At 38.4% G+C, this 21,081-nt stretch overlaps 2 protein-coding genes across 9 annotated transcripts in view; one reads left to right on the top strand and one right to left on the bottom strand.

Moving 5' to 3' along the window:
- Positions 1–1,097: 1,097 nt before the first annotated feature.
- On the top strand, positions 1,098–6,711 carry degs2 (delta(4)-desaturase, sphingolipid 2). Its single transcript, XM_083543773.1, has 3 exons — positions 1,098–1,426; positions 4,456–5,198; positions 5,617–6,711. Exons 1-3 carry the CDS (start codon positions 1,345–1,347, stop codon positions 5,758–5,760), a joined length of 969 nt encoding a protein of 322 aa, XP_083399899.1. The 5' UTR covers positions 1,098–1,344; the 3' UTR covers positions 5,761–6,711.
- Positions 6,712–7,534: 823 nt separating this feature from the next.
- evla (Enah/Vasp-like a) overlaps positions 7,535–21,081 on the bottom strand; it is a 46,223-nt gene continuing 32,676 nt past the window's right edge. For 2 of the 8 annotated variants that reach the window (XM_083543688.1, XM_083543691.1), the window contains 11 exons: positions 19,485–19,545; positions 18,320–18,381; positions 17,231–17,881; positions 14,076–14,299; positions 11,668–11,786; positions 11,203–11,239; positions 11,076–11,112; positions 10,139–10,199; positions 8,660–8,720; positions 8,498–8,555; positions 7,535–8,411 (listed from right to left, as the gene is read on the bottom strand). In XM_083543688.1, coding sequence (XP_083399814.1) covers positions 8,374–8,411; positions 8,498–8,555; positions 8,660–8,720; positions 10,139–10,199; positions 11,076–11,112; positions 11,203–11,239; positions 11,668–11,786; positions 14,076–14,299; positions 17,231–17,881; positions 18,320–18,381; positions 19,485–19,545 — 1,409 coding nt within the window. In that variant the 3' untranslated portion in view covers positions 7,535–8,373. The remainder of the gene's footprint in view (positions 8,412–8,497; positions 8,556–8,659; positions 8,721–10,138; positions 10,200–11,075; positions 11,113–11,202; positions 11,240–11,667; positions 11,787–14,075; positions 14,300–17,230; positions 17,882–18,319; positions 18,382–19,484; positions 19,546–21,081) is intronic. The other 6 variants (XM_083543689.1, XM_083543690.1, XM_083543695.1 and 3 more) reach the window with 6 other exon arrangements.

Raw genomic sequence — 21,081 nt, 5'->3', positions numbered from 1 at the left:
GATGTAGATGTATCAGTGTCAAAGCCTACAATCAAGAAACAACTTTATAAATCTATATATAGAGACAGTGGCATTGAGTAAAAGACAGGAGGTGAAGCTGGAGGTAGCAGAGCTGAAGATTGAGGGTGACGAGGATGGACAGGATTAGAAATGAGTTTATTAGAGGGACAGCGCATGTAGGTCATTTTGGAGTCAAGGTGAGGGAGGTGAGATTGAGATGGTTTGGATGTGTGCAGAGGAGGGACATGGGGTATATCAGTAGGAGAATGCTGAGGATGGAGACACCAGGAAGGAGGAAAAGAGGAAGGCCAAGGAGGCGGTTTATGGATGTGGTAAATTAAGACAAGCAGGTAGTTAGGTTGAAAGAGGCAGATGTAGAGGACAGGGGGGTATGGAGACAGATGATCCGCTGTAGCGACCCCTAATGGGAGAAGCCGAAAGAAGAATAAAAAGAGGATTTAATTCTAAATAGGCAAATATATATTATTATTTTTGTATTATTTATTTTTTTAAATACTGGTAACACCCAACAACAACAAAAAACACCCTGAAACAAGAACATTTGGACAGATGAAAACAGATTAACCAAAATGATGGAAAAAAAAAAAGAGTATGGAGAAGAAGATGAAGAGCTCCCTCAAAGCATATCAGCTCATTTGTCTAACATGAAGGCATTGTTATGCATGGGCTTGCATAGCTTTCAATGGATCTGGTTTGCTGGTGTATATTAATGCTGTGATTAACGATAGAATAGAATGAATTCTATCTATGAAGTCAAATGCTGCAATATGGATAGACCTCAAATATTTCCATAAGGCAAAGAATGAATTGATCTTAAATGACAGCATCAGACCCTCAGAAGCCCAAATCCTACACTTCTAGGAACACCTTGCTTGCTTCATTTTAAATCCAGTGTAGTGAGATGCAGAGGTAAAACCACTGTCCGAATATCCCTATACACTTGACTTCACTCGATTACAATATGGCGCCCTCTAGCGGTTGTAATGCAAAAATCCTTAAGAAGTCTGAAAGTCCCGAAAAAAAGTCCACCATAAGACTTGTAGATAGTCATTAAGCACTAAGGGAAAAGGGAAAGACGAGCTAATCTTATCCTTAGCTATTTCCCGTGTTTCAGCAGTTTAAAGGTTTCGACGCCTTAGGCAGCCTCGCCTTTCTTTCTTTCATTGTTGTTTTTTTTTTTTTTACAAACCCATGAACATTATACAGCTTGTGTAGTCACTCTCTGGCACACCTTTCCAGTCTTATCAGTGAGGGAGTGTCCCAAACGAGCGCACTTGTTTCAGGAATCACCTGAGTTCACTACACCAGTGCAGGAGGAGGAAAATGGGGAAAGCAGGTGGACGTGGGGACTTTGAATGGGTTTACGACGAGCAGCCGCACACATGGAGACGAAAGGAAATATTAGGTAAGAATAATGTTTTTTTACAAAAACAAAAGATGAAGATGAGCGATCGTGTTCTGGTAATATTTCTAAAATGTAAAATAAAAGGTGTCATATCGAAGGCAGATGTTTTGGGTTTAAAACCTCTTTCGTCGCTGGGGTTTGGATCAGCGCTCCATTAAAAAAAAAAATAATCCTTTCATTTTTATCGCGTATTTTCTTTGTTTTATTTAGTTGGAAATGAAACGAGATCGTTTCTCATGGATCGTCCTGCCATGTATGTGGCGCATCCAGAAAGCCACTGGAGACACAGTTACTTCCGCTCACACTGGTGCTCAAAACTTTACCGCATAGGCACTGGATCCTATAGAAACCCCGTGTATATGAGGCTATACAACACGAGCCCTCATGTTTCACGACTTCCAAACTTAATGCTAGTACTTCCTTCTGTGCTGAAGATTGGATCAGGGTCTGTACAGTTTGCTGTTTATCGCTTGACCATTTCTGAAATTATTGCAGTATTGTACAACGATTAATAACCCAATGCCCCCCACTCACTTTAAGCTCATTACAGTATTATTTAGGGTCATTTCATTAAAAAAAAAGTTTATTCAATTCTTAGATTTCTAATGTGAGGATCTAAAATAATAAATGAATTATTAAATACCTCCAAGCAACGTCTTGAGGTTGAATGGATTGTAGTAAACTACTATAGGCCTGAATATGCAAAGCACAGATCCATATTTGCTTATTTAGTTACCGTGTGACCCCTTGAATAAATATCATAAAACGTTAAACAGTAACAGTTCTGGTCCTGTCTCGGAGATGCAGCGTGAACGAGCAGGCTGATTTATCTTCTGTAAACCGATCCCAGACAAATCACACTTTGACAAGTGGAACAATCGCTGAAAGCCCCCAGGTGTGTCTGGTGGTTGTTAGGCTTCGCTTGGAAACAGAACATACACATCGAATAATGTGGTGGTCCAAACACACACCTTGTTAGTGTTAATGTGTGAAGGTCACCAGAGCGGAACTTCTTTCAGAATTGGTGAAATGTCGCTGTATTGGGTTTTATTAGTCACTGGATCGGCATATGTAATCAATTAACAATTCAGTCTCTGTGTATATAAATATGCTCAAAATAAAGTGTGTAGGGAATCTAGATGAGCTCAGCTCTGACTCAATTTTGCATTCATAATGAAATCTCTACGTTGTAGTGATTCAGCAAGAATGAACCATGAAGGATGAAATAGGAATGTTATTCGTAGTAGTCCCCTTTCTGAGCTTTCCTTAAACCTCTGTTGTGAACTGACACCTTTTGGCTGTTCAAATATTTATAACACTGCATTTTGTCATCCCTTCAAATGCTGAATGGTCAATGTGTTTTTAAGTGACACTCAGGGTGTGGAAGGCATGGAAGTCATGTTTCTACCACATTTTACACCTGACGCTGAAGACTCTCATGATCATTGAACATATTCATGGTGCTTGAAGGTCAGTAGGAGGCTACACAATGTGCTATTTTGGTAGAAGTGTTTTTCTGCAAAGAATCGCTTACTTCATATCAAAATTCATGGAGCAATTTGGGAAATTTTCTACTAAGCAGATGCATGACGTATTCAAGTCACACAGATATTGTGATGAAAGTGCTGACATACCATGTGACCAAAATAGTTGTGTTAATCATTCACATGGTCAATAAAATGTTTCAGGAGGAACAATGGGAACTGTTTTGTTTTTTTTTTGTTTGTTTTTTTATGCTAGTTTATTAAATACATTTATTATAAATTTTCAAAAAAATTCCTGTTCTGTAATTTTCCTAGCTAGAAATAACAGGGAGAAGTCGAACACATCGCATTTGCATAAGTTTGGCCAACGACCCTGTTTTTGGAGAGCTTGCTACACATACGCTAGTGACCAAAAAAAGAAATATTTTACATTTATGGAAAATGAATGCTTATATTATATACATAATATAAGCATACAGAAAGCATGAGAACCACTGGAGTAATCAGTTGGATATTAAACAGGCAATTGATGATGGACAGAAATACATTTAACTCTGGATTAAGGAAAATACAGTGGTGAGTCTGCCATCCTAAAACCCTACTCACTGTTCGAAGCCATTTTTTATACAAAATTATCTGAATTAATTGAGAACTTTTAATGTGCAAAGTAATTCTTTGCCTAAAGTACGACAGGTTGCAGTCATTGGGCTGTTGACATAATGCTTTAGTGATTTTTCATTTTTACTTTTTTAAAACAAAAGGTTTCAGATATCATTTACTGTAGTCTAAAGAAAAAAACACATTCACTTTTATTCACAGGGGTTTTTACAATATAACCTTTAACCACTTTAACACAAAATAGTTCATTCAAATAAGACTGGTTTGATTAATAGTGACATAAAGCTTCCTAAAGAAATTTGGAATTTATTCAAATCGGACAATTGTCACCAGATGTTTTTATTTGTTTGACTGATGTTTAAGCTATTGCTAGTTACAATTGTAATGTTCCAAGAATTCTTTTCAAATGTTTGGGGTTCTTTGTGGTTTCCCCAAGAGTAAGTGGTAAAGGAATATCAGAGCAGGCTTAGCTGAACTGTAAACATACATGTGTTACAGAAAGCCAACTGACATCTTTAGTTTGCATAGACACTGCATGTAAATGGTAGATGTTAATGCAAATGTTAAGAAAAGCGTATTGCCTGGATTTCTAGAGTTTTTATTTGACTGTGCTCGTAAAGTGTCGAGCACGTGACAGGCAGTCGCATGAGCAACAAGTCTGCTAATTAAAAAGAAGGCACCAGATCAGAAAGCCTTCCTGCCCCTTGGGGAGAGCATAAACCACTGCATGACTTCCTGCATACATTGTTGCATAAGGCTGCAGTTTCCAGGTTACCTGCAGGGGATAAAAATAATATTTGAGCAAATTTTCACTTCCTGCTTTTTTTTTCTCTCTCTCTCTCTCTCTCTCTCTCTCTCTCTCTCTCTCTCTCTCTCTCTCTCTCTCTCTCTCTCTCTCTCTCTCTCTCTCTCTCTCTGTCTTTCTAGCAAAGTATCCCCAGATCAAGACGTTGATGGGTCCCGACCCCCAGCTGAAGTGGGTTGTGTCTGGAATGGTACTCACTCAATTAATTGCATGTTACCTTATCCACGAGTTGTCATGGAAGTGGGTGTTTTTCTGGGCATATGCCTTTGGTGGATGTATAAACCACTCCTTGACCCTGGCCATCCATGACATCTCGCACAACATTGCATTCGGGAACAAGCAGGTACGCTGGAACCGGTGGTTTGCCATGTTTGCCAATCTGCCAATTGGTTTACCTTATTCAGCCTCCTTCAAGAAATACCACATCGACCACCACCGCTACCTTGGAGGCGATGGCTTAGACGTTGACATCCCAACAGACATAGAAGGCTGGTTCTTTTGTACACCTGCAAGAAAGATACTCTGGCTTTTCCTCCAGCCTTTATTCTACGCACTACGGCCTCTGGTGGTGAACCCAAAACCTGTGACCAAACTGGAGATGTTGAACGCAGTCGTACAGTTTGCCGCAGACATTCTGATCTACTATATCTGGGGACTCAAACCAATCGTGTACCTTATCTCTGGCTCCATATTGTGCATGGGCCTGCATCCCATCTCCGGACACTTCATTGCTGAGCATTACATGTTCCAGAAGGGCCATGAGACCTACTCATACTATGGCCCTCTGAACTTAATCACTTTTAATGTGGGATACCATATGGAGCATCACGATTTTCCCAGCATCCCTGGTAGTAGGTTACCTGAGGTGAGTGTCAATTTTTTTGTTTGCGCAAAAATGATTTATTCATTATGTATACAGCACATTAGCCATATAGATCAGCAAATATTTACTTGGTTTGGAGCTTGTTGCAGGTCTTGATTTCGACATGTATGTTGTAGTGCTGTACCCATGGTATCATTTCTGTTAAGCACTTAGGAATTCCAACGTCCCCAATCCAATATATTTTCCAGCTATACTTCCTAGAACTTGTTTTGTGTATCTACATTAGAAGGCCAGTGAGTATGTAAGAAACTTGTGGTATTGTGTCAGACAGTAGAAAAGTCTGGTTTGAGCGATTGAGAGCACACCTGTAAATTTACATGACCACCACTGAAGCAGGACTTTCAGTGGCATTCCCTAAGTCACTGTAGTGGTGAAATTTTTTTTCTCTTTTCATTACCAGGTGAAGAAAATTGCAGCAGAGTATTATGATTCATTACCGCAGCACACCTCCTGGATACGGGTGCTCTGGGACTTTGTGTTTGACGACAGCATTGGCCCCTACGCCAGAATCAAAAGAGAATACAAACTGGCCAAGCAGGAATAAGTTGTACCACGTGTGTATTATTCTCACAGAGCCGCTATTTAAACGGAAAAGAGGACGAGCTGGACAGGCCTGCTGAACCGGTAGAAACACGTGGTTGAAACTGTTTTTTTTTTGTTTTTTTTGTCACATAATTACAGCAGGGAAACGGGTTTAGAGTACACACGACCTGGACTGTCAGTATCCATTGAGTTCGAGTTTTCAACAAACAATGGATGCTAATAGGATTTTTTCTGTGTTTAAAAGCCACTCGAATGTGTTTTCACCAATGAGACGGCACATGGACATGCTGAATATATTATAATGACGCTGTCCTTGTAAAGCCGCGTTGTAAATTTTATAGCAAATATATTAATTTAAAACAAAGACTCATGAGCAGTAAGTGACCGTGTGTACTTTACAATGCAATGGTTAAATTAAAATGAGCATTCCTTGCTTGAGTAGTTGACACAGCAGTATATAAAGTGTGGTGTTTGTTTTTGTTTTAAAAGAAATATGAGGTTTTTTTTAAACATTTTAAAGCAGTAAGGTGAAATCTTACTTCTTTGCAATAAGAGTAAGCATCGAGAAGTTCCTTACTCCTCATATGAATCCATTTCATCTGTTTGACCAAAGTAGCAGTTACACAGCCTAGAGAATGCTTTACTTGCAGTTACACAAGTATGACCCGTAACACGCTACGGTAAACAGGCTGTAATATTCGCAGTGTTCTTAAATGTGAATAAGAATGTTCAGATATGAATCGGAATGAGTCCTACAGTTAAGTCATGTGTGTCTTAGCATACAGAAAAAACATCATAATAGTAATAGAATTTCACAACAAGGCAGACACACCTTTATTCTTTCTGGTGTTTGATTTCACATTGCTGATTTTCAGTGTGTTCAGTTTTTCTTTATCAACATCTGTGCAAGGTTTGGTAAGATTTATTTATAAATAAAGAATAATAAAATGAACTAGAATTGGTTTTTAAAATGAATAAAAATTTTTTTAGCTGCAGACAGTGTTCACTGGATCGCTGCAGGACAGCTTGGGGAATGATTCGGTCTGTGGTTCAATCGTTCAATAAAATGATAATTTTTTGCAACAACCACAAATTTAAAAAGCTTTTCTAACTCACTTCTATCACTAATCTTTATTCTTTGTAATGTTTCTTTCTTTCCTTCGTCTGGAAAAAGAAATCTGGTTATATTGCCGTGTATTGTATTGGCAGCTTCTCTGAATGCGTGTTTCCTGTAAAAGTATATGAGGGTAAACCTCATGTGTACCTATGTGATGTGGAAATAAGGGATTAGTCAGTTGGAGCTTGATGAAGCATGTCATGATATTTTAATTTGACTTACTGAACCTTTTGCTCTGCTTGATGATCCTGATGTTGCTTTTAAATCTTTTAAATACAAAGTAGTTTAATTAATACACACAAATGTACACACGGTCAGCTCGAACACGAGTTGAATACGGAAACTGTTGATTGAAATTGCATCCCGTCATATTTTTATAAGCAGATAAATCTAAACATAACACTGAAGTATGGACAGTGTAAGGATTGTTATAATAATAATAATACAAATTATCTTTGATATTCTTGAATTCTCAAATACTTTTATACATTTGGTAAATGGGGGGGGCGCTATTTATTCAATGTAATTATAAAAAAAAAATGGTATTTAATAATTATATTTTTACATTTAATAGTGTGTATTGTATTAGAAGAATGGGGTAAAAAGAATTCTATCTTGAGTACCTTCTCATGCATATAAAATAAGACAAATTCACAAGTTATAGATTCAGTGTTTTATTCAAAGGCCATTTTACTGTCACGTGTTTAAGAGGATTAAGCCAGAAGGCTAGGCCACTTAATTTCATAATTTAGGACCCAATATTACGAACCAATTTTCTTTCGAACCAAATTGAGGAGAGTCCACAAACTGCCGTTTCACAGGGCTAGAGCTACAGAAACATCTCATAAGACCATCATCAATAACTTCACACTACCAAATTTAAGCTAAAAAAAAAACAAAAAAAAAAACAGTGAACATCCGTATTTGCTAAATCAAAAAGAAGAGGATTAAAACTGTAATAAACGATGGTGACAAACCGGCGCAGAAGGGTGCTGAATGTGCTTCTCAAAAAACCAAAGTGTGAAGGTAAAATATAAAATGCTGACGTTTCTATTTTCTCTGGCAGATATCACTGAGAATAAAATTACTTTTACAATAACAGTAATGCAACAATAAAACAGTATAAAACACAAATATCTTCATCAAGGTCCACCTAGTCAAATTTCTCTTAAGACTTGAAAGACTGGGAGCAGCAAACTGCACAGTGGGCTTAGTCTTTTAATGTTTATACAGGAGGAAATAGAAAATTCAGTGTGAAGGTCCGTCCATTCATTCATCCATCCATTCATCCATCCATTCATTCACACATGCACTCGCTCTCTCTCACTTCTTTCTCATGTTCCTTTCTGTAATGCTCCTTGTTGATGCAACATTCCTGCAACACGTACGTTTTCCATGTCGTTGCAGCTATGTTGCAAGACCATTCCTCCAATACGCCACATAATCCTTTCCGTACTTCCCAAGAGCCTTCTGGTGGTGTAATCATGCTTCTAAACACTATGTAGCACCCATCCTAGTCAGTTCTCTTCTAATGGCTAAAGAAAGGGGGAAAAAAGAACAGAAATATACAAACAATGCCAGTTTTGTTGTCCAAAATGATGCAAAATGAGTGAAATCTCACCATCTATGATCTCATCTTTGACTTTATGCAGTTCACGCACAACCTCCTCCAAGATTTCCTGTTTTTGAACAGAATTGGAAAAGAAAGTCAGTGTTAAGCAGGTGAGCAGCACCTTGTGGAAAGTTGATTGAAATGGTCGTGAACTATTCTCTCTAGGGTTACCTGTTTCATTCGGTCGAAGTCTCCCGATTCTCCGTCAGTGGTGCCACCAATAGCTCTCAACCTGTGCCAGGGCAGAAGATTTTCAGTCAGAAAATGTTTCCAATATAATGTTGACCTATTCCATACTCCCTACAAACCTTGCTGGGTTTCCAGTGACAACTTAGCAACAATTTTAACATTTTGCGTGCTCGGAATGGGCGATGGTACTCATTCTTTATGATTTCATACAAAGTAAAGATAATCCTCGATTTACCCTGGAGATGCGTTCTGATGACCCAATCGTAACTTCAAAACTCGAGACATGCCCTAGCCCAGTGGTCCCCAACCTTTTTTTGCACCACCGACCAGTTTAAATGTCAAACAATATTTTCACGGGCCGGCCTTTGAGGTGTGGCGGATAAATACAACAAAATAAAATTAAACGACCGGCATAAAAACTGGTATTTTTTAAATAATAAACGTGAATCCACTGTGTTGTTTTTTGTTCATTTGGCTAGCTTGGGGGTTTCAATTTAGCGGTAATGTATTTTGTGTTAGCGGCCGGAGCAGCCCCTTAAAGAAGGTAGCGGATGTTGGTAAGACATGTGACTAAGGCAAGCATCAAGAGTGAGTCATAGACAGATGTGGCGGAGAGTCCGGTAATTTTCCAAAATAAAACATCGTTTAGAATCAGAAAATAAATAAAACGGAAAAAATGTAAGTATTGCTATCATCGTCGTAACATCAAAAAATCCTAAGTCGAAACATCGTAACTCAGGGACCATCTGTACTTTCATGGCTTTGATTGTTAATGCTGAGAACGATAGCCATACCAGTACTTCTGAAAGCCATCACATAATGTTTGACAGTTCATAGGTTTTTTTAAATGAGAAGGTGGACATTTTTTTTCTCTCAGAAAATTCTCTCAGAAGGTGCAGGCATTGCAGCGGCCCCCAGATATATGAGTAAGTGACAGAACGCTAACTAGATTGCATGATAAACGGAGAGAGAGTGAAAAAAGAAATAATTCCTTGTCACGTTAAGTAAATGTTGCACATTCACGTGTGAGAATCCGTCCGCATAACACCAATTTCGAAAATTGTGATTCTTTAGTATTGAGGACACCCGTCCCTGATGCATGCTCAAGTATCGGGTTGTCGGTGCGACAGCTTCGACACAAACTCTCAGCTTTTTCATTATTACCTTTTATTGTTAACAGACAGAGATAAGGTTTTTTCTGTTTACACGTTGTCGCTCCAGGACCCTGTTAAATACGTTTTATTTTCGGGAAGCTGCGAGTTGATAAGACGCACAATAGTTACCAAGGCATTTAGCATGGCTTGCAATGTCATATACCTGCTGACTCGTATAAACATGAGGCTCGCATCCTGACATCTGTTAGTCTTTGTACATTGTGGTGTGCATCTGTGGCATGGTGTAATAACTGATAAAGGAAAAGTACAAACAAAACTGATCAAATTAGGTTTATGTGGAACTGACCTTGATCCAGCTGAAGATTTGTCTGAAGAGTTTGCTCGCTCCCATGGCTTCTTCAGAGCATCTGGAAATAAAATACTGTTAGTTCTGTGCTGAATTTACACAGATTTCCTCTTCTCCTGCACTACAGTAACTGACACAAAGACCATAACGAGGCTTTCTATTTAGAAAGAGTCCATTCTCTAAGAAATGGTGTATTACAGTTTGATTTGGTGCTCTTTACACGTGCATGTTTTTCGAACAGGGCTTTCTTTACAAATTATACCCAAATCCAGTTTAATAAAATGCAGCTCTGTTTTATTCTGTCAGTAGGGTTTTTTTTTCAAATTTGTTTAATGCAAATCATAATGAATAAATCTTAATCTTTGGCAAATTACCAAATTTTAGAACAGAATACATGTTAACATCATTGAGAACTCGCTGGAGCTGAGGATGGTTCAAGGAAAATGGTTTTGGACTGTAATTAATATAACAGTCTGCCTACAATCACCATAAACAGTTTTATACTCGAGTCTCAATCAATGAACATTTGCTAACCTCAGTAATGATGGAACTAGAATGAATGAATGTTTGGTGTCACACAGATTAGGACGGGTTCCCTTTTCAATATGGTTTTTTGGGCTTCTTAAGGATTCTTCCTCATACCATTTCAGGGAGTTTTGTCACCACTGGCTCGCTCAATAGGGAAAGACTTTCAGGGCTAATTTTTGATGCTAAAATGTATATCCATAATCTAATTATTTGTGTACAGCTGCTTTGGACATTGTTGAAAGTGCCAAAAAAAAATCGATTTGAATAGAATGAAACGACATTCATTTTTATGATTGTGTCTAAACTAATAATATCATTAATAAAACAAGTTTGTCATCCGTTTAGTCAGGTACTGGAAGGTCTAGCTCTTAAAGACCTATGATTCATATTTCAGAAGATTTCTGCTAACCTGAGCCACGTGAGGCGGGCGAGCCGTTGGACTCTTCCTGCAAGAAACACACATTGTTGAAAAGGAAACGAATAGAATTACGACAAGAAAAATTGTAAAATGTGAATAGCTTGTTAAATGCACAAACATTTTGACTGTCTTCAGGTTTTTCAGAAGCTTTCCTCCTGAAAGGGAAGGGGGGAGAAGAAATTAAAGGTCATATCAGTGTGGCTAATATACCAGCTTTAACATTATCAGCTATAAATAAATGAAACAATATACAGTAATCCCTATAAACGAACGAATAAACGAAAAACCGCGTTAAACGGACGCCACCCCAAAAATACAATTTTATGTATACTGTACTATATTAACATTTTACTTCATTTTATGATTAATAATTACATTTTATTAATACACTTCATTATTTCAACATAAAACTCCATAAAAACAATTCCCTATAAGTTTTTTGGTCTATAGTGCTGTCCGCGAGAGACCGGGAAAATCAGCGAAACAAATTAGCTGTGGCAAATGCAATTCCGCAATAAACCAGGGGGGGCGCGAGATTCGAACCGCTGTAAAGTGGGGGATTACTGTACCATTACAAACTGACCTTCGTGCTAGGAGGGCATTCATTTCTTGCATGAGGCCCTCTCCTCCTCCTCCGCTGCCTCCACTAGAGCGACTGGCATCATTCTTGGCACTGGATGGCCCCGCAGAGCTTTCCTCAGGCTGTCAGGTTCAAACAGAGGGCACCGGCAATGCCCAGACCAGATAAATATCACATTGCTCAACACATTACTCTCTGTCACAAGCCTATTAGATAACATCTGTGCGTCGTAATATGAATGCAACTTTCCATTCAAACAATAGCAGATACTTGGTTAAATAAAACCTAGTCTCTTTTTTAGAAAGACTTTTTAAATAATTTTCTTTTTCCTAAAAATTGTATTGTGCCAAAGTTAGTGACACAATAATTGTACAATTCTAAGTGATTATAAATTTCCCTATTTCTAGTCTGTAAGGTTAAAACATCAAAATATACATTTCAACTTGTACAAATTAGACAACAAATATATTAAATACACAAGTAGTTAAAATAGGGATTGTAGAGGCACATGTAAATATTTAAAAAGAATGAGAGACTGACAGATCACAATCTATTGGATCGAAAATTTGAGTATAAGTAATTAACAGTATTAGATGCACTGTATGGAGAAAGGTTTGTTTATACATAATGTGCTTGCTGAATATCCTATTCCAGATTTAGTCTTCTCTTTGCTTATTTAATAACTTCTCGTCTTTTGAAAAGCTTCCCACTGGATTTTTTTTCCAGGTACTTATAGCTCGTAAGGAGGCCTGTGGTTCAGTCAGTAAGTTCATCATAAAAATGTTCACTGGAGTTGCAGTCAGGCCTCTGCGCAGACCACTACTGTTCCTCCATGACAACCTTAACACACCATGTCTTTATGAAACTTGCTTAGTGCACAGTTGCATTATTATGTTGGGTCTGGGATCTTAGATCAAGTGAAGGGAAGCTAAATGCTCTATCAGACAAAACATTCCAGACAATTGTGTGCTCCCACATTGTGGTAACCATTTAGAGACATAAGTTTGTGATTTATTTTGTTTTGTTTTTTTCGAAAAAAAAAAAAAATCACGGCCCTAGTTATCAATCATACCTACACACAAATATGTGCATTATTTATTATTATATTATGTGGACAAACACTTCAATACAAAGTGTGTGATTTTAATTAAATGAATTTACATGTTTGAGTTACGAGTTATATCGATGGGATTAGTGCTGAAACAGAAAATAAATAAATAAATAAATAAATAAATAAATATCACATATCTTGAGTTTCTATGCATATTACACACACAGAGAAAATTTCAATAATTCCTTTTAAAACTATACATTTCAAGTCTTCTATAGACATACTTCTTGTGTCTGTGCAACAACATGCTTCCAAATAAAAAATGCACAGAGAAGGATGCAGCAGAAGGTATTCTGTTTGTTTCCTGTCATTTACCAAGTAGATGCAAATAAAAGTAATTTTTTTCCAGTATAGCATGACAATAAGCGATGAATATTTTAACTCGTTGCCATAGCTATAGGAAAAAAATCGAAGGATTCGTAGAGATCAATACATAATAAATAAGGGACAGTTATTTATTGTCAACATGCCCTCATATTATCACTGTAAACATTTAAAAGCATAACCCTGTTCAGTGTCAGTGGACAGGTATTGAATACTAGATCATATGAATCCAAAAATGTTTCAATGTCAAAAAGACATCAAACCAATTTCATTTGTGGAAATTAGTTGTATTGTTCTTTTCACCATTTTGCAAGACAATCTGATTTTACAATCAATATCCACTGAGCCACCACTTTATTGGGGACTATTAATTTTCATTCTTGCAATTAAGCAATCAGCCAATAGGTGGCTGCTGCAAAACACACACAACACATGCACATGAATAATCCAGAATGGTAAATTTGTGCCAACTGTAGACACATTTTCTTGGCTGACAAAAAAAAAAAAAAAAAGACCCAATGTAGTCTTCTGCTTTTGTAGCTCATGCATTGAAGGTACGATGTGTTGTGTATTCTGACACTTTTCTGCTCACCTTTGTTTGTAAAGGGTGGTTATTTGAGTTACTGTTCCCTTCGTGTTAGTTGGCCAATCTCTTGTGACTAATTGTCATTATGTTTCCAGCCAAAGAACTGGCACCCAACAGATTATGTCTAAATGCTGGAGACTGTTGTGAATGCTCAAATCACCCATTTACCCTATATAGATGTTTGATGTGAACACTAAGTGAAACTTTTTACCTGTATCTACATGAGTGTATGTGTTGCACTGCCGCTACATGATTGGCTGTCTGATTAATTGCATGAATGGGGTGAAGAAGTCAAGTATAACTTGACTTGAAGAGTAGAGTATTTGCATTTAGCAGGCTGGTGAGTGTGTGATTAACAAGGCAAGCAAAACCTGTAAACTGGCCACTTACCCGCTGTACTTTGCGTAGTTTGGCTCCAGCCAAAGCTGCAGCCAAGCCTGACGGAGCTGGGAGAGGTGGGGGATTAGGGGGCAGTACAGCGGCTGGGGGAGGAGGTCCAGGTGGAGGTGGAGGTGCTGGAGGACCTGCCATGGGAGCAGGAGCAGGAGCAGGGGGATGGAGTGGGGGAGTGGAGGACAGCATGGAGGGATGTCCTGGAGGGATGGGAGGACCTGCTGAAGAGCAAAAGAGAGATGAGTGCAGAGGCATTATACATGACTTTAAATAATTTTATTATTTGGCTATTATGGTTGAGTTTAAAATGTGCAAATGAAACAATGCTGAAAATGTAATGGAGTTAATTCTATGTAGTGTATTGACCTGAAAGTAATTCTAAAAAATGCAAATAGCAAAGGAGATGCAGGTACAATGGTGGCCTGGTCTATTTTATTGTATTTTTTTTAATGGACAGGTTATTTAGTCCTTTATCCCTAATAAAATAATCACCGTAAAACAATTAGTTGCATTTTTTTTTGTGTTGCTACAGTTAAACTCAAATACACACACCCAATCTCTAGAGACCCATTATTTTATTGTTGCTCATTTAGTTTATCAATTTTTTCCAGTTGTTTTCAACTCTCATGTATTTCCCTTTTGTAATAATAAACATAATTAGAGAAAAATACAGTCTGCTCTCACGGTGATCAACAAGAATATACAGTGATGAAATAAATAAGTTTAATGAAATGAATAAGTGCATGTGTGGACACATACTTTCTGAAATCATTTTGCAGATTTTACACACCGCAAACAAAACAAAACAAAACAAAACAAAACAAAAAAGTCCAGATAGTCTGTTTAGGCAGTGCACATATTATGTGGTCACGTGACTTTCCAGCATGTAGCGCGGAGACCAGGTAAAGATGGAGGCCGAGCAGATCGACACTGAACTGGATGCCAACGCGTAATCCACACGATTGTCGCACCTTCACCTGGCATCCGCTTTCCCACACACACATCCCCATACATGCCGTCAGCCCGGCCCGGTCCCTGTGTGTGTATGTATGTGTGTGTGTGTGTGTGTGTGTGTGTGTGTGTGTGTGTGTCTGTGTGTGTGTCTCTCTCTCTCTCTCACACATAAAAAAAATAATTTTGAAAACCTCTATAGTTTTACGAATACACATTTCAGCATTATCACTAGTCTGTGCACAATTTCCTTGATAAACCAATCAAGTGGACTCATGATACCATTTATTATAGCGATATCGCAATATCGACCACAATAATCCCAACATGACATTTTTCCCAAATCGTGCAGCTCTAATGATCAGCTTTATATACCAAACGTTTGTGGACACCTGACCATAAGATGTGCTTTTGAACATCCTATTCCACATTTAGTCCCCATTTGCTGTTACGATAACCTCCACTCTTCTGGGAAGACATTAGATTTTGAAGTGTGTCTGTGGAGATTTGTGCTCATTCCGCCACAAGGGTGTTAGTAAAATCAGGTACTGATGTAGGTTGAAGAGCCCTGGGGGTGCAGTCAGCATTCCAATTCATCCCAAAGTGTTTAGTAGGGTTGAGGTCAGAGCTCTATAGCAGGTCACTCAAGATCTTCCACTCCAACCCACATAAATCATATTTTCATGGAGCTTACTCTGTGAACAGTTGTACTGTCATGCTGAAACAGGTTTGGGTCTTTTTGTTTTAATGAAGGGAACATTGTTATTAAAACACATCCCACGACATTCGATTCAATTATGTGCCTTTGTGGTAACAGTTTGGAGAAGAACCACATGGCTGCAAAACTCTAATTTCCCAATACTATTGTCCATATAGTGTATGTTTGATATAGTCTAATGCCAGACTAGAATTTGTTATAAATCATTCTCTAATTGAATACAAGCTCGCTGACAAATAGATCTTATTATCCTGTTTTTGACAAATAAACTTATATACTTTTATAACTTATAAAAATATATACATATATATATATATATATATATATATATATATATATATATATATATATATATATATATATATATATATATATACAATATTATGGCCAGATTGCTAATGAAATACTATGCATGTTCATATGCAACACTTCAACTTAAAGAATAAACTTGATGTAGCAAAAGTTCTTTAGTACTACTAATTACTGATGAACTCTAATCATCTTCTTCTTTCGGCTGCTCCCATTAGGGGTCGCCACAGCAGATCATCCGTCTCCATACCCCTCTGTCCTCTATATCTGCCTCTTTCAACCCAACTACCTTCTTGTCTTCCCTCACCACATCCATAAACCGCCTTAAAATCCATAAAAATCCATAATACTCTCAAGGGACCTCATTCATTTAAAAATGTTCATGGGACAATTGAAGGACCAGGAAACAATCAAGCAAACAATGACAAAATATTGAAAGAGTCCCTCCTAAGCAATGCACCATAAATCCTTCAGTACTGCAGGACTTTGGCTACCATACACAACATACACATTAACACTTCCTGCTTTTTATATGGTGTCATGTCTTTTGTCCTGATTGAGGCTAGTCTTAGATGTAGTCCTCATTTACGGACTCCTTTTGGCTTGCTTTTCTTTTGAACAATTGAAATAAATAAGAAGATAATACATATTCAATACAAAACTAGTAAATATGAAATAATAAATAGGAAATAGTTCAATAAATATTTAAACTTGCCTGCATAACCTGATTATTAATGTGCATTACCTTGTGCTAATTATTTGACCTAAAGCAAATATTCTTTATACATACATTTTATAGATTTATAAATAAATTAGCTTGTATCCAATTTCCTGTTTCTTCACTTTTATTGTATTCATCATAATGATGCTTATCTGCTTGTATTATACAATTACACAAGCTTAGGCTGTGTGTCATCATGTGCCTGTTAAAATGAGCTGAGAGCCGTGACAGGATGTGCATGAGAGCCTGATAAATAGTGCAAATGTACCATTATTTCCAGCCGGGCACGATTACAATTACGGAGAACAGTATTATTTATTTGAGATGTACAGTAAGCGGTGTGTATATCATCAGTCCTCATTGTGCAACAGCTGTGTGCAGTGTGTGTGAGAACTGTAAGGAAGTCCCCAAACACACTCCACCGCCAGCTGGATGGTGATCAGAGTTACTTACTGCTGGGTGCCGTGGCAGCCTGAGAAACAGCAGCGGGTGTGGTCTCGAGCGACACAGAGCTACATGAGAAAGGCTCACTGGGGGGTATAGGGCTAAAAGGGGCAACAAACTGTGGCTGGTGGGCATGGCCTTGACCACTGTGAGTAGGAGGGAAGATATCCTTGCTGTGGGAAGGGCAGGAGAGCTCGGGATTACAGTATTGTGGGAGAGGAGGAGGACCAGAGGCGAACTTGGAGAAAGGGGCTTGCAAGGGGTGGAAGTACTCTAGCTGGCTGTTAGCATCAAACTGGGTGGAGGCAGTGGGATGCATGAGCTGGATAAGAGGTATGACTGGCTGGTGACTTGTAGGGGGAGACAGAGGGATCTGACGAACGTTTCGAGAAGGCAGAGTGCCCCCTGGCTGTACGGGAGAGAAGGCGGAAGCCAGGGAACTGGAGAGCTGTGAAAACTGCTGAGCCTTTTTCTGAGACGAGTCCTTCGTGTGAGAGATGGTTTCTCGCTCCTGTGAGGAAGAGGAGGAGCAGGAAGAGGAGGAAGGCGGGGAAGGAGCGAGGCGGGCATGGGAAGGGAGTGTGTTGGCACGAAACTGCCTGTATTCTGTTGGAGAGGTGTTGGGTTGGGAGGCAGACACTTTAAACTGCAGGGTGGAAACTGAGACAGGAATGAAAACAAGTGACAAACAGAAGGAGACAAAAGTGACAGTGATGAAAATCAAATAAAAAAATGAATAAACAACACTGAAACTGCTTAGAAAACACACAAAAAAAAAGAATTAAAATTATAAGCAAAGATGTGGCCCATGCTGTGTAGAACATGTATTATATCTCAGCTGTCAAATCGAAACCTAATGAGTAGGTGTATGGGATTATGGGATATGTTGGTCTGGGATGGACTAATACATGGAAAAGCATGGGTAGAAAGCACAAACTGAAGCACAGGAATGAAAGCAAAGCGTGAATAAGCAATTAAGTGATGAATGATCTGGAAACTGTCAGGGAGGTGAATTGTGTCCTCAGGAGTTTGCAGTGTTTAGTGTAAGGCAACCCTACGAAAAGCTTGGTGAAATTTGTGTTTGTGGAGAATCTTTACCTGCTGAACCGGACGTCCGTCGCTCCCGTTCAATTTGCATTTGATGCTGCTCCATCATTTGCCTACAGACAAGTAAGTTAAAAAACAATACAGAATGAAAAGACATCCTGTTTCCAGAATTAATATATTGGTAAGATTTGTTTTTCTAGAATACTCTGACTGCTGCATGAAAAGTGTGTGTTGGTTTTCATACACTATTTTCAGTCATTTTCAGATTTCACCAGCTTCATAGTGAATAGTCTGTAAATGCAATACATTATTTTAACCACAAGAGGGCAAAAAGGGACCAAATAGAAGTAGTTAGATTAGGGCTCTGTTTTGTGAGGCTTGAAATAAGATTATAGAAGTTTTCACCGACATGAGGTGAATAAAGTCATTATTGCACACTAAGAACAAAAAAAAAGGCATGAAGGATTTGCTGCCATTACAATAACACACAAGCATCTCTAAATGTGTTTACATGCATAAATACACTTACCAGGCATACCATTGACATTTTAACATTATGACCAGTAAGTGAATAACACTGATTATCTCTTCATCATGGCACAATTAATGGGTGGGATATTTTAGCCAGCAAGTGACCATTTTGTCCTCAAAGTAGATGTGTTGGAAGCAGTAAAAATGGGCAAGCGTAAGGATTTAAGAGAGTGTGACAAGGGCCAAATTGCGATGACTAGATGACTGGTACAGAACATCTCCAAAAATTCAGCTATTGTGGGATGTTCCCAGTCTGCAGTGGTCTATCAAACGTAGCCCAAGGAAGGAACAGTGGTGAAACCGGCAACAGGGTCATAGGAGGCTGAGGCACATTGATGCACGTGGGGAGCGAAAGCTGGAGCGAGTGGTCCGATCCAACAGATGAGCTCCTGTAGCTTAAATTGCTGAAGTTAATGCTGTTAATGCCTGATGGGTCAGGACTGTTTTGGCAGCAAAAGGGGAAGCAACACAATATTATGCAAGTGGTCATAATGTCATGCCTGATCAATGGCTATAAAGTTATGCCTGGTCTGTGTATAATGAATAACGTGATAACGTCATCTTCAAACATGACCTAAGCCTTAATGATTAACCAAGTGACAGTGGTGATGGATTCATGCCGAACTTTCAGCTGTGGTTAAAATGATGGTGAGGATTATTTAGTGGTAACACAATCGCTAGTCACCTCCTCTGTGCTTCGGTGTCATCCGTTGCTGGTCCATTCTGCCTTTGGCCAGTAGGACCTGCTGAAGGAGACATGGCAAAGAACATTATTTCGGTTAGATGCGCACTATAATAATCTTTCCACTACTTTACTTTATCAATTGACAAAATGGACAAAGGAATGAGACATCTGAAGACATCTGCAGTACTGCAAGTATGCCTATTAGACTCTTCTTGGAACTATATCCTCGTTACTTCCCATCCCAGCGCCAACTTTACTCTGTTATCGGATTGATGGATTGAGACAGAGTGCTGCTTAGTACAAAAAACATGGCTATCAGGTTTCTCAGACAATGTCTGCGTGCCTAAAGTGTGGAGTAGTGTTGCTGATATCTGTCTGCTTATCTGTGTGATACAGCTTAATAGAGTTACATACTTATATACAGTAAGTGAATGATAGATGGCACTTGGGTCAAAGTTGTGAAAAGTTTAAAAGTAAGAATGTTACATTTTTCTTCAAAAATATGACTAAAAGGGCTGTAGTGTCTATTCGCACAAAGACTAGACTTCAAGCGTTCCAGAAATGTTGCAATGTGACTGCTAGGTGCAATTTTAACATGGTTTGTGTAAACTCCACACACTGATGATGCAAAGACTGATGCAGGGCAGTTTATAATTAGCACATTATTTTCAAGACTAGAAAATCACAGCAATCACAAAACCGTTTGCTTTGAATGCTGGAATGCTGCCTGCATTGTTACCACACAACGTTCGCCCTGTGAACCAAATTCACAACACTCTGTACACAATGTTAACTATGGTCCATATGCAGGTCAGGCAAAGTGTTTTAGCAGTTTGAACCAAACACTGGAAAAATCTCTTGCCAGCTCTTCACATATTTCTGTAGATTATTGAGCTGCTCATAGAGAAAGTGTTCACAGACTTTTCATACGTTTTTTTTTTCAACAAAGCTTCCAGATTAGTAAATAAGCTGTGAAACCCCAGAATAAGAACAAGTATCAACCATTATTCAGCAGTCAGGAAGGTGTCGACTGCTGCGCGTAGCATTTGTCTTACCTTTTTACCAATGTCAGAATGAGTGTGTAAGCACTTCTGGTTAACTGATAATCAGTTGCACCTGATCATGACCGGTTTATTTCAGTATGAATCTTATCCTGAACATCCAATAATGTCAGATACATCTAATGATGAGTAACAGTATGGGAGCCAGAATAGATATGAAGACACTGTGATGGACAGTAAGTAACTTTTAAATTTGTTACTGTAAATTAAGTGCTTTTATCAAGTAGCTTTGACTTGCATTTCAGAAAAAAACATGCTGGCTTGTTCCTTGCTTCTTCGAAGTGAAGACATAAAATGCATTAATGCCACGAGACCACAACCATAAACCCACAGTTCTGAGGAGAGTTTTTTTTTCACTGTGTCTGTAACAAAAAACCCCTCTCTATTTAAAAAAGGTATGCACAGGAGAATAGAACATCGAATTGCAGAAATGATTAAAATACGATTCTCATAGATCAGCACTTTTACTTTTGATATTAAAGTGCATTCGAAACAAGTACTTTTGGACTTTTACTCAAATAGTAATGTACATGAAG

Source organism: Silurus aristotelis, assembly GCF_946808225.1.
Source record: "Silurus aristotelis genome assembly, chromosome: 6".
NCBI classification, from domain to species: Eukaryota; Metazoa; Chordata; class Actinopteri; order Siluriformes; family Siluridae; genus Silurus; species Silurus aristotelis.
Note: the sequence above shows the minus strand (reverse complement) of the source record. Positions and strands in the feature narration are given on the sequence as shown.

Excerpts from the sequence above, each read along its gene's own strand:
- degs2 (XM_083543773.1), top strand. The coding sequence starts at position 1,345 with ATGGGGAAAGCAGGTGGACGTGGGGACTTTGAATGGGTTTACGACGAG. Across the intron at positions 1,427-4,455 it reads GAGACGAAAGGAAATATTAG|CAAAGTATCCCCAGATCAAG; the intron begins GTAAGAATAATG and ends CTGTCTTTCTAG. Across the intron at positions 5,199-5,616 it reads CTGGTAGTAGGTTACCTGAG|GTGAAGAAAATTGCAGCAGA; the intron begins GTGAGTGTCAAT and ends TTTCATTACCAG.